General features: G+C 35.0%; 1 protein-coding gene and 1 pseudogene across 4 annotated transcripts in view; one reads left to right on the top strand and one right to left on the bottom strand.

Moving 5' to 3' along the window:
* The window catches only part of CTNNA3 (catenin alpha 3), a 1,445,036-nt gene that overhangs the window by 54,314 nt on the left and 1,376,744 nt on the right, over window positions 1–13,978 (top strand). For all 4 annotated transcript variants that reach the window (XM_019731774.3, XM_074339503.2, XM_074339504.2 and 1 more), the window contains one exon: window positions 5,336–5,528. In XM_019731774.3, coding sequence (XP_019587333.3) covers window positions 5,336–5,528 — 193 coding nt within the window. The remainder of the gene's footprint in view (window positions 1–5,335; window positions 5,529–13,978) is intronic.
* Window positions 7,400–9,521, bottom strand: LOC109447426 (ribosome biogenesis protein NSA2 homolog; annotated as a pseudogene).

The following is a 13,978-nucleotide window of genomic DNA, read 5'->3' as shown; positions in this document are numbered from 1 at the left end:
CTGTTACTAAACTTAAGTTTTAATTTTGGCCTACCTACTGGCTCTCTTTATAACTGTGTACATACTACTCAACATTGTGGCTCTTGGTTTAAGTTTTCTAAAATCTAGAGTTTCATTTGTCTTTTAAGTCAACCACTATTTATTATTTATAGTATGCTAGCTCTGGGTTTTTTATATTTTTATTATTATATACTATATTATTATATACTATACTGAGTATACTAGCTCAGGATGAGTCAAGCACCTGTCCATATGGGTAAAGCTGGGGAAGCAGTATGTTAACAGCTAATTAAGAAACAGGAAAGAATGGTGTGAGAGGTACATATAAGGGCTCTGAAGGGCAGGAGATGATCCAGGTCAAGGTTGTCAAACACTTCCTGTTGTGGGCCTAACAAGTTGTTTGTAGTCAAACTTTATGAATGGAATATGAGAGTGAAAATTTAGTCAGAAGTGAGACAAGAAATTGCCTCCTAAATCATGCTTTAGACTTTATCTTGTAGGCAGCCATTGGACTGGTTTAAGCTGGTACGAGTGTGTCAGGTTAGCATTGTAGAGAGATGGGTCTAATGGGAGTATGGGATGGGTGTGGAACCATGATGGGGGCATATGCTTTTCATAACAGTAGAGTGGAGATGGGGCTGAGATGGAGGCTTCAGGAGGCCTCCTCCTGATTCTGTGTCATGGAACATGGCTTGGAGGGAATGTAGGCTAGGGCAGTAATTCAGAGAGCAGCCATTAGAAGCCATGGCTGTGGGCTGGGGAGGAGGTGACAGAAACTAAGGCTTTAAAAGAGGCAATATAAGGAACCTGTAGATGGGGGGGGGGGGGGGGCGGGGAGAGGGAGTAACCCAGAGGACCTCCTGCCTCAGGTTAGAGGTTTCAGTCCCTGAGCTAAGAAATTCAGATGAAGGAGAGACAGGTTGGTGGACGGATGATGGCTTCCACTTTGGGCATGCTGTGGAAATGTCTCTTGCCCGTTGAATTAAATATTAACTCTTTCCTTGGCTTTCAACACTTCATATTTAAGCTGCAGCCTATGTCTGAGCCTCATTTCTAATCCAAATTCCTGTTTTTACCTCATATTTTGCCAAACTTGACTATCTGTTACTCTCAGACAAAAATAATATCCCTCTGCCCCTTTGTACAGGGATGCTTTTCACCTAGCTCGCCTTCCCCTCTGTCTGTCATGGCAGAAAACTGTCGTTAAAGGCTGTTCTTGGAATCCCTCCTTAATCATTGTGAATGTTTGCAATCTCTTTGGACTTTCTTTGCACTTAGAAGTGTAAGCAGTTATCATTTTGCCTTTTATATGCACCTAGTTGTATCTCTCTTCCCATACTGGAGCTTTCTCATCTTTATTTTCTAAATGTTTACATTATTGTTTTTGAACATATGTGTTCGATAAATGCTTATTGGCCTGAGATGAACTAAAAGATTGTAGTTGGTTTTGGGGGAGTGTTGAATGTTAATCGAGGAGTATGCAATTGCTGGGTTCCCAACACTTCAATCTTCTTAGTACTTTTGTTAATAAAGTAAAGGTTGTTTATGGTAGGAAATAAGGAACAGTTGAAATTATCAGTGACTTGAAGTTACCCCCCCCATCCCCAGGAACCCCCACTTCCCATGCAAGATGAGGTGATACCTTTTACTTTAAAGGAATCACTGGTTTTACTTATCTATAGACAATTTTATTTTTCTACGCTTTTCATTTCTTTCAGAACTTTGTTTGAAATTTTAGCTAATTAACATGGCTTAACTGTCTTATATTTTATTTCACACATTAAAATTAACTCAAGGAAGCAAAAGGAGCCCTGAAGGCTCCTGTGAGCTACTGGAGGAAGGTTAAAATTCAAAGTGTTTTAGCTAATAAATAAGAAAAGAGATGGCTGTTAACATGGCCTTTTTATACTAGAATGATAGTAGAATTTAAAAAAGAATTAGTTAGAATGAGAAAGAACATGGTTATAAATGTTATCCAAGTTGGCATTAGAGAAGACTGCACAAAACTAGCTTTAGTCTGAGGTATGAAAGCAGTTGTTGCCCTGATGCAATGACAACCTCACAACATATTCTGCAGTTCTCCTGTTGTGTACTAGTGTTGCTCTACATAATGACAGGTGATGGCTTGGTTCACTGAATCATTTTCAGTATCTTTGGAGCATCTAGAGAAGCATAACTGAGAGGAAAGATTAGAAAACCCCTTGTTTTGGTACTCTAAATTTTAATATACAATTATATACCACTAAGAATACACCTGGTTTTGTGGAATTTTCAACATGCAGAATTAATAAAGTAGGGAATTTCTGCTTTTCATATAATTTGAAATCTCTAATTTAGGACCATTTCAGTGATAAACTCACTCCCTTATCTATGATGAAGATGTGTGTCTGTGGCCTTGCACAGATTTATAGACTGAGGAAAAGTGAGTAAACCCAAGTTCTTTAAGAGCTGCAAGCCTGGTGTTGAAGATTTTCCATATGAGAGGGACCCCCTAACATCTGAGAAAGAGGGAAGGGGCAGGGTTGTGCATCGATGACAAAAAGAAAGTTTAGCAAGACATGCATGGGCTTGGACCCTACATTAGAATCACTTTGCTGTAAATTCCAACTAAAGTTTTTGTGTTCCTTATAAAAATGTAACTGATTTTGTACTGCAAAGGAAACAGGAATTATTTTACAGAATAACTTGAAAGCTGATTGTACTGGTAGCTGGCGTTCCTTCAAATAACGTGCACCCCCAACCCTTGGAGAGATCATCTTTTGTCTTGGCCGTCACTGATTGGCATCATTAGATCCTGTGGGTGGGCTGAGGTTAAAAAAAAAACACACACAATGGGATTTATAGATGATGTAATACAGAATTGTACACCTTAAATCTATGTAATTTTACTCACAATTGTCACCCCAATAAACTTTAATTAAAAAAACAAAAAGACAAAAAAAACCCAAATGAGTTTAGTCTCTGTCCCCACCCCACAGGATTACCAAGCCATATTTACTTTCTGAGGTAAAATGAATCATTGAAAACATCAATTGACTTTTGTTTAATCAATAATAGATAACCATATTGGAGCATTTTAATAGAAGACATAGGCATAAAAGATTTATAAAAGTGAATAAGTTGCAAGTTGGAATTACATTTTTATTTTATTTTATGAAAGCACAGTGTTGTTATACAATGTTCTTTTCACATTTCTTTCTTCTTTGGCATTTATTATAGGGAATAAGGCGTTTCTGGAATGTTCATTTTAATTTCAAAGCTCAGGCTATTCTATGGAAAGCATTTGGCACATGGAGGATCTGAACAATAATAGAGGAATGTTCAGTGGGAAGCCTCATGAATTGTGGCACTTAAAATACATTCTGAAGGAACATTGTAGACAATGATACTTATTCTTCATTTTAAACAAAGGTTTTAAACTAGGTGCTATAATTTGTCTTAATTTGGACAAATATCTTTTAACTCTTAATATATAAATTGATAATAGTGAGATGTTTGCTTTTTGGAATATGTGAAAACCTATGTAATAAATCAGACTTATTATCATCTTCATATAATGCGTGATAAAGATATGTGGCCCTATTTGGCTGCTTGTAAACCATGCAGAACGTGCTTCGTTAACTGCCTTCATCACATTCAGCACAGGGACCCCAAGAGCAAGATAACGTTAGATTCAGAGAAAACACCTTTGAAAAGGACCCTATAATGGATTTTCTATATCCATGTGGGGAATGAACTAGAAAATACACATTAAGTGCCAACCAATATTTGGGACATGTTATGCATTTTACAAGTCATTTTACATTATTTAACCTTCACGTAGTCATATAGAATGATTGTTCTCATTTTCCAAGAGAGGAAACAAAGGCTTGCTGCAAGGCATTCTACACTGGGTTGTAAACATGGGAATAAACCAAATTAGAATAAAACAGGGGGCATGTTGGACACGAAGAAGGAGATGAAAGGGCAGACAAACAAGCCAAATCTTCAGAGGCTGCAGAGCAGGAAAAGTTATGTCTGTCTGTCTGTCTGTTCTCAGTGAAGTGGTGCATAATTGTTATAAGCCTTGGTTATTTGATGACTTGCAAGAGTCTAGCTTTTAATGGGAGTTTCAGATCTTTTATATTAAATACCGGGTACAAGTTTATTTTTTTTCTTCAGCTATGATGGTGATCTTCAAGCTTTGCATATGGAAATGTTAACCAAATTTTCTTACTGGGGACCAATGTTTAATTAAGAATTGGATATTTTTCTCAATGTAATGTGGTATGAGGTTTTGTTTCCAAAGACAGATGTTTAATTTCTATCTCCAAATAATGCTCTTGTTGTGAGTTTATTCTTATTTTAAATGTATTTATAAAAGTACTGTGTGTTAGTTATTACCATATTCAGGCAATTAGAAATATAGACATTAAAAAGTCCCTTTTTTCAATGACTTGATTCATTAAGCCATTTATCTAATATTTATTAAAACCTTTGTGCATTGTTTTGGATGCTGGAGAACACAACACATTTTCTGCTTTCATGGAGTTTACATTTTAGTATTGGAAGCATGCAATAAACATATAAAGAAGAAATGTCAGGCTCTAGATGTGTTTTAAAAAACTATAAAGTGGGTGAGGGGACAGAGTGGTAGAGGATGACGGTGGTCAGGAAAGCCACTTGAGAGGGGCTTCGAGTGGGACCTGTTTGTGTACGAGGCCTATTGAGTTAGGGGAGCCTGTAGGAGACAGGTAAGAGAGGTTACAAAGGGCCAGAAACGTAGGTTATAGTAAATATTTGGGTTTTGTACCACTGAGGTAACCACTGCTTTATGTGTTTCAGAGTAGTCCCTCCTACCCCAATATTAGTAATCTCTGTTCATAGCCTAAATAGACTAATATTTACTGACTTAATTTATAATTATTTTTCCTTCCTTCTTAATGGAGATTGCTGGCTACAAAGTGATTTAATTTAATTTTATAATTATTTGATATTTTCGATATATAATTTTGTTTTTTTCTCAATTTTGATAAGTTTTTTTAAATTAAAACAACACACACACATACATGCACAGACTGTCTTCTAATGCATTGTTTCAATAGTAAAACTTGGTGAGATTAAATCTCTAGGGCCGTCCCTCCCTCCCTTCCTCCCTTCCTCCCTTTAGTTGGGAACTGTGTGGTGGCGATAATATTGCTCTTCGTACCTCAACTTGACTTTTGGGGATGTACCAATAGTACTGGGAATAAATTATATTACTGTGATACATTTCAATTTGTTCTGGGCTATCATATCCCAGGACCATGTTCTCACAATTTGTCTAATAAGTGACTTGTATTTTTTCCAATTTTAGGTTACTACACTTGTAAATTGTCCCCAGACTCCTTCCAACAGGAAAAAAGGATGTTCAAAAAGAGCCAGAGTCCTTCTAGCTTCAGTGGAGGAAGCGACTTGGAATTTCTTAGACAAGGGAGAGAAGATTGCCCAGGAAGCCACAGTTTTAAAGGAAGAGCTTACTGCTACACTTGAAGAAGTTCGCAAAGAAAGTGAGTACTCTCATCCTGGTCAGGAGCGAGCTGCAGATAGTGACTGAAGGAGGTTTGGGAGTGTTTTGTTTTTGTTGACTTGAGTTTATTAGTGTTTTGTAGAGCTCTGAGGAGCTAGCTGTGGGACGCAGAATGGCTCATGAAACAGCTCCAAGGCTCAGAGACCCACCCCTAGTTCTTCCCTTTAGTTGTTTAGTCCCTCCAGGCAACTTCTTCCCTCATGTGTCATAGTTTATGCATAATAAACAGAGAAGTGTACCTTTTTTGGTCATAGAATATGAGAAATGACTAATGAAATTGAAGATGTGTTTTCCCATACATAAATACATTTTGAAGTTCCTTGTAAACAGTTGGAGATAGAAGTTTGTGACGACCTCAGGAGTACGTTTTATATTTTTTGATTTTTCTGGAGGTTTAGAGTTCTTAAACTTAAAAAAAAAAATGCTTTGTACAAACTGCATAACGCACGGTTTTTCTGTTAATATTACACAGTAAAATTGTATATTTCACCTTCTGATAGCTTTACTTATGGTAGTACAAAAGTTTTCTAAGGAATGTCTCATTTGCAGGTTATTTTTAAAAAGCTGCTCAATATTCTTTGGTCAATGGAATAATTTTTCTACATCAGCTTGCTGCAAGAAGCTATTTTGAGAGGGTAATGCAACTTAAACTTTCTTGTTCCGCTTCGTAAAAGAGACCTGGGTTATTCAGACATTTCCCTCCTCCCATCCCAAGATAACTTTAAGAAAATCATGAAATCTTTGCTAATTAAATAATTAAAAGGAATATACTAGCCACAATACACTTTCAGTCTAATACAGGGGAGTTATTTATTTTGTTATATACTTTACATGTGATTTGCATTTTGTAGGGATTCTTTGGACAATATATAGACAACATAACCCCCAAGATAATTTGAAATGAATTCATCATTCCTTTCTGCTGCCTCAGAACCACTCTTCGTCCTGTCTTCTCTGCCCTCGTACATCATCCACTTAGTCACCATGTCAGTTTAGACTCTTCGTTCTTATTCCATTCTCTCTTCCAGTTAGTCTCTTAAGTTCAGCAAGTTCTAGTCCCTTTTATTTCTCAGATCTGTTCCCTCTTCTCCATTCCTAATGTCGCCTCCTGAATTCAGGATGACTAATTAGCCTTGCCCCAAACCAAAGCAAATACATCTGTTAAAAATCAAAATGTACTCATTTTATTTCCCTGCTTAAAATCCATTTTAGCAGCTTTTGGAAGATTAGAGGGACTATCTTTCTGGATAAAGTTCAAACTTTTAAATCCAGCTCCCACAGCATTTCATAATTCAGCTTCTACCGTTCTCTCCCTTCTTGATTCTGTCCCCTCTCAAACTTTCCTCCAAACAGTAACTCTCAGTATCTTGAATGGTCCATGTTGCTTTACATCTTTTCCAGGAAGTGTTTACTGAACCCCTCGATACTGATTTAGATGTCCCTCTTCTGTGTCCCAGCAGACTCTGAGAACCTCTCTTTCATAGGACTTACCACTCCATACACCAAACATTGATTTATTTGTTCAGTAAATCTAGACTCTTAATTCTTTGAGGATGGCAAGTGCCAGTGATTTTTTTTTTCTATTAGCAATGCCTCACATATAACAGATACCTGATAAATGTAATAAGTAAAACAAAACAACAAAAAAAGATCGATATATCATTTTGTCATATTTATTTATTTTTAAAAAACTCAGCCATTTTAATGTTCTTTATAATAGAATAAACAGTTCTCTTGACTGCAGACATGTAAGTTGTTTGGTAGTACTCAGAAACATCACAATAAAGGTGATTTTCCTGATTGGTGTGTAGTCTTCAATAATTATAAGGAGTTACTTCTATGAAGCTGCTGTCAAACCAATAAGACTGCATTTATGCATCTACCATTTTCAGCATTGTTGGTAACCTGGGCATATTTTCCCAAATAACCTTGCCTCCTTGTGTCACAAGGTCCAACTCACGAACATTCACCTCAATGACCCTATCTTTGGTAATAACACCCAAAGTTGTTTAAAGTGGGGATGAGGGATTCTTCTTTACGCCAAGTACTGGCAGGCAAAGGTGGCTTTCAGCTGAGGATGTGTCACACGGGCGTTCAGCTGAGGATGTGTCACACGGGATATGTCACAGTAAGCCCATTGGCCTAATGAATCTTTCATATTTAGGTGGTTTTCAAGAAAAGCCACCTCCAAACAAAGCAGACGTTAGTAACCATCCTCTTCCATGCTTTCTTCTTTCTCTTTCTTGTTTGAATAACTTTTTTTATTTATTTCAAGTTTATTGGGGTCACAATTGTTAGTAAAGTTACATAGATTTCAGGTATACAATTCTATATTACATCATATATAAATCCCATTGTGTGTTCAACACCCAGAGTCAGTTCTCCTTCCATCACCATATATTTGATTCCCTTTACCCTCATCTACCATCTCCCTCCCCCCTTACCCTCTGGTAACCACTAAACTATTGTCTGTGTCTATGATTTTCTGTTTCTCATTTGTTTGTCTTGTTCTTTCGTTGTTTTTGGTTCACATACCACGTATCAGTGAAACCATATGGTTCTCTGCTTTTTCTGTCTGACTTATTTCGCTTAGCATTATATTCTCAAGATCCATCCATGTTGTCACAAATGGTCCTATTTCATCTTTTCTTACCACCGAATAATATTCCACTGTGTATATATACCACAACTTCTTTATCCATTCATCTATCAAAGGACATTTTGGTTGTTTCCATGTCTTGGCCACCGTAAATAAAACTGCAATGAACATTGGAGCACACGTGTCTTTATGGATGTTTTCAGATTTTTTGGGTAGATAACCAGGAGAGGGATTACTGGGTCATACGGTAATTCTATTTGTAATTTTTTGAGGAACCTCCACACTGCCTTCCATAGCGGTGCACCAGTCTGCATTTCCACCAACAGTGTATGAGGGTTCCTTTTTCTCCACAGCCTCTCCAACACTTGTTACTATTTGTCTTGTTGATGATAGCCATTCTGACTGGGGTGAGGTGATATCTCATTGTGGTTTTTATTTGCATTTCTCTGATGATTAGTGATGTTGAGCATTTTTTCATATGTTCATTTGCATGTCCTCTTTGGAGAAATGTCTCTTCAGGTACTCTGCCCATTTTTCGATTGCGTTGTTTTTTTTTTTGTTGAGTTGCATGAATTCCTTGTATATTTTGGATATTAGCCCCTTATTGGAGGCACTGTTTGCAACAGTCTTCTCCCATTCAGTTGGTGGCCTCTTTATTTTGTCGATGGTTTCTTTTGCTGTGCAGAAGCTTTTAAGTTTGATATAGTCCCATTCATTTATTTTAGCTTTTACTTCCCTGGCTTTTGGAGTCAAATTCATAAAATGTTCTTTGAACCCAAGATCCATAAGTTTAGTACCTATGTTTTCTTCTATGCAGTTTATTTTTTCAGGTCTTATGCTTAAGTCTTTGATCCATTTTGAATTAATTTTGGTACATGGTGACAGATAGCAGTCCAGTTTCATTCTTTTGCACATGGCTTTCCAATTCTCCTAGCACCATTTATTGAAGAGGCTGTGTTTTCTCAGAATAACTTTTAATATCTCTGTTTCTCCCTGGGCATGAACTTTGGGCAAAGGGACTTCCCATTTTCCCACTTTCCCTTTTCGTTTTTGTTTAATCATATTGGAAAGTACTTTATCTCAGAACTGTACTTCTCTGTCCAACAGATATGCAGGTACTGCTCCTTGTGGAGTCTTTTCATCATTCTTTTGTTTGGTGTTTCTCTTTTTATGCATCTTGACAGTCTCTTTCATGTGTATTTTCTCAGTTTGGCGCTGTTTATGGTAGAGCTTAGCTTTGAGACCAATCATCTTTTTTGCCATCTTTGAACGTTCACAAGCCTCTCGACCTTCTTCCTTTCTCTTTTTATTGTGGTAATCCAAAGAATATCCATAGTGCTTATGGTGTAATTCAATATATTTGTTTTGTGGCATGGTTACGATCACCCAGACGCCAGGCGCAGCACCCCAGGGCACAAAGAAGCTCTTAACTTTCAGGGTCTCAGAAACTTGTGAGCCCTTGTCACTTTATACTATAAAAATTTATTATGGTTTTATCTTTGCTATCATGACGAACTATCTCTCATAACTATGGTTTCTTTGCTGAGTCTTTGATTTGGAATACAAACCCTATTCTGATAGTTTCTTTCTGAAAATGTTATCTATTTGACAACATAGTTTCCATAAACCACCTGGTAAATAAATAGGTAAGACATTGGTCATTCTTAGAATGAAACAATAATTACAATAACTATCATGAAGTGGTACTTTAAAAAAGTCAGTCAACATTTTTAGTTCAATGAAAGGAAACTATTTTAAAGAAAAGTTCTCAAAGAGAAGCCTGTTTAGATTCTAGGATTATGTACTATATCCCTCACTGTGTTCTATTACAATGTATGAAATATATATATATATATATATATATATATATATATATATATATATATATATATGTATATATATGAAACATATGAAATATATATGAATATATATTATCTCTCTCTCTCTCTCTCTCTCTCTATATATATATATATATATATATATATATATATATATATATATATATATATATAAATATTTCATGTGGTATATACACAACAAACACATTTGTTTAAAGATCACCAAGTGCTCTATGCTGTGATTCTTTTTGACAAACTGCCAAATTGAGCCACTGCCACTTGAGTGTGGGAGAAAAGCAGTGAAATTGCAATTTGTTCTGGAATTTGGGGAATGGCCAATGCTTATCCTATGGATAGCTGAGATAGCTATAGTGAGAGCACCATCTCAAAAACTTGGAAGGAATTTTAGCTCAGTGGTGGAGCTGAAGTATCAGGGGAATGAATTCTGATCCAAGTAACTCTGTATGATACTAGAAATGTATTTTAAATAGTTTCCTGGTTTGGGTTTTTTTTTTTTTTTTAAAGGGCTTTGTTCAGTGGCATAATGTGAAGGCTAATGAGCAAATAATAAGTTTAAAGTATTTGGAAAAATGAAAAATATGTGAAGTAGAGGATATTACATATGTATGTTTATTGACTTATTTTCAAGAAGAATTTCGAGACTAAGAAAATTTCTTCTAGTAAAGACAGTGTAATTTATATAGCTTACTGTAGGATTCTGTCTTATTCTGTTTTGCTTCCTTTAGTTAGAAACTTGAAGTGATATAATGTGGGCATTTGCTTACCTGAAGAACTTGCCTGTGGAAGGTAGGACCTGGAAAGCATTAGAGGAGGGTGGTGAAAGGAAAGGTGATATGTGGGTGGAACTGTAGAGATCCAGAAAGGTGGTCCACATAGTGATGATTATGGTCACTCATGATCTTATAGCTTTCCACTTAACATCAATACAGTGACAAAGTATTAAAACTAGCATTTTATTTAAATAGTTTTAGAATATTCACATAAGAATGACCTAGGAATTAGGTAAAAATTGTCTGGATTACATGTCTTGCCTATAGCATATGTACTACCTTCCTACAGCCTCTATCTATTCCCCTACAATCTATAGACATTGCTTCTCTGTCACACAATTGGTTATATTTAAGGTTTTTAAATGGTTTATTGAGCATAGCATATATACAGAAAAATGCATACATTGTTGTGAACAACTCAATACATTTTCACATAGTGAACCTACTGATGTAACCTCCACCCAGATCAAGAAATAGAACATTACTAATCCCTAGAAGTACCATTTGTACCTCCTACCAGTTACTATCCCTCACTTCAAAGGTAATTATTATCCTGATTATGACATAGTTTTAAAATTTTTTGCCTGTTTTTTGAACTTTATGTAAGTGGGATCATATAGTATGTTATCTCTTGAGTCTGGTTCTTTTGCTCACTGTTATGTTTGTGAGATCTCACCATTGAATACTGCATTCTTTTAATTGATGAATAGATCATAATTTCTCAGTTCTATTGTTGATGGACATTTGAGTTGTTTCCAGTTTTTGGCTTTAATGAACATTGCTGCTCTGTACATATTTGTGCATTAGTTTTGGTGCATGAATGCAGACATTCCTATTGAGTTTATACCTAGGAGTGAAATTGTTGGGTCATAAGGTACAGACTCAGCTTTAATAGATATTACCAAACAGTTTTAGCAAAATGGATTTTCTAATTGACACTCTTATCAGTAATGTATAAAAATTCCAGTTGCTCTACCTTCTTACTAAGTTGGTTTTAGCAAGTGTCAGTATTTTAAATTCAAGTGTATGTAGTGGTATCGCATTGTAGTTTTAATTTGTATTTTTCTGATAACTTTTTGTATGTTCTAGATATGAGTCCTTTGTTAGTTGTAGATAAAAAATGTATTCTCCCTTTCATTATATTAAGCACCTTTGATAGTCAGAAGTAATTTTGGTAAATTCCAGTTAATCATTTTATCCCTTTATTGATAGAGATTTTTCTGTTAAAAAATTTTTGCCTACTACAAAGTCATGAAGATATTCTCTTATGTTATCATATAGAGGCTTTATTGTTTTACCTTTACAATCTATATGGAAATAAATTTTATGAATGGTGTGAGTTAGTAGTCATGATTCATTTTTTAAAATATAGGAATTCAATTGATTTAATATTGTATGGATGCATATATAAGTTTAATTGTTTCAGTACCATTTACTAAAAAAACAACAACTCTACTCTTTCTCAATTGAATCACTTTCACAACTTTATTGAAAATCAATTGACTATGACTGTGTGAGTCTACTTTGGAACTCTTTTCTGTTCCATGAATTCATCTGTCTATCCTTACACCGATAACACATTGTCTTGATTACTGTATTTCATAGTAAGTATTGAAATAAAATTTATTTTGATTTGGCTAATCTAGGCCCCTTGCATTTCCATAGAAATTTTGGGATCAGCTTCTCAGTTTTTACAAAAAAAACCTGCTGGGATTTTGATTGAGATTAAATTAGATCTATTGATCAATTTGTGCTGAACTGACATTTTAATATTAATAGTAACAAATCTTCTGATTCAGAAACAATATAATTCATTTTTTATGATATTATAAACGGTCATTTTAAACATTTTAATTTTGAATCTATCTGCAAATTAACGACATTTTTTTCTTGCCTTATGCAGTCATTTTTAAGTCCTTCTAGAGAATTTTTCACTTCAGTTACTATACATTTTTAGTTCTTGAATTTTTATTTTTTTAAAAATAGTTGACATTTCTTTGGAAATAGAAACAGTTTTCATTTAATTTCTTTCAAAATTCTAATTTCCTGCTGAAATTTTTATTTTTTCCATTATTTTTAGTGAACATCTCAATTACAATCTCTGGATCTGACATGTCCAATATGCAGCTCTCCTATTGGTTTGTTCCTGTTGTCTGGTTTTGTTTTTTTGTTTTTTCAAGTGTTTGATCTTGTCTCTTGGTGTCTTGGATAATTTTTGTTTGGAGTCTGGACATTGTGTATGAAAAATTATAGAATTCATTTTTAAAGGTGGTTCTGTTTCTGACTAGCCCTTACTCTTTGATGTAGCACCTCAGTGGTCCCAATTGAAAGTACGGGATATTTAAGAGTACATTTCTTCCTAGGAAGACTCAGAACTTCAATTTTATCACCCTAACTTCCTGAAGGTGGGAAAAAGTCTTTGCTCAGCTTCTCATTCTTACAGCAGCAATATTCCTTTGGCTTTTCTCTTATTCTATCTCTAGAACATTTGAATCCTCATAATCATATACAAAAAGTCAACTCTAGGTAGCTTTAGGGTTTAAATATTAAAAACAAAAATTAAAAACTCAGTAAAAAATAAGGGTGAATATTTTTAAGGCTCTGGGTGTAGAACAGGATTTATGAAATATGAAACAAAAATCTACAAAGAAAAGAGTGATATGTTTTATTATATCAAAATTAAGAACGTTCAGTCAAAATAGCATGGTCGTGGCATAACAATAGACACGTAGATCAATGGAACAAAACAGAGAGACCAGAAATAAACTCATTCCTTTATAGTCAATTAATCTATGACAAAGGAGGCAAGAATATACAATGGGGTAAAGACAGTCTTTTCGATAAACAGTGTTGAGAAAACTGAACAGATACATGCAAAAAAATGAAACCAGACCAGTTCCTTACAACATATACAAGAATAAACTGAAAATAGATTAAAGACTTAAATGTAAAACCTGAAACCATAAAACTCCTAGGAGAAAACAGGGGCAGTAAACTCTTAGAGAGTCTTCTTAGTAATTTTTTTTTTTTTTTTGGATATATCTCCTTGGGCAAGGAAAACAAAAGAAAAAATAAACAAATGGACTACATCAAACTAAAAAGTTTTTGCACAGCAAAGGAAACCATCAATAAAACAAAAGGACAACCTAGTGAATGGGAGAAGACATATACCAACAATACATTTGATAAGGGGTTAATATCC

The sequence above is a fragment of the Rhinolophus sinicus genome, chromosome 15, assembly GCF_057876585.1.
Source record: "Rhinolophus sinicus isolate RSI-liver-muscle chromosome 15, RSI-T2T, whole genome shotgun sequence".
Classification (NCBI taxonomy): domain Eukaryota; kingdom Metazoa; phylum Chordata; class Mammalia; order Chiroptera; family Rhinolophidae; genus Rhinolophus; species Rhinolophus sinicus.
Note: the sequence above shows the minus strand (reverse complement) of the source record. Positions and strands in the feature narration are given on the sequence as shown.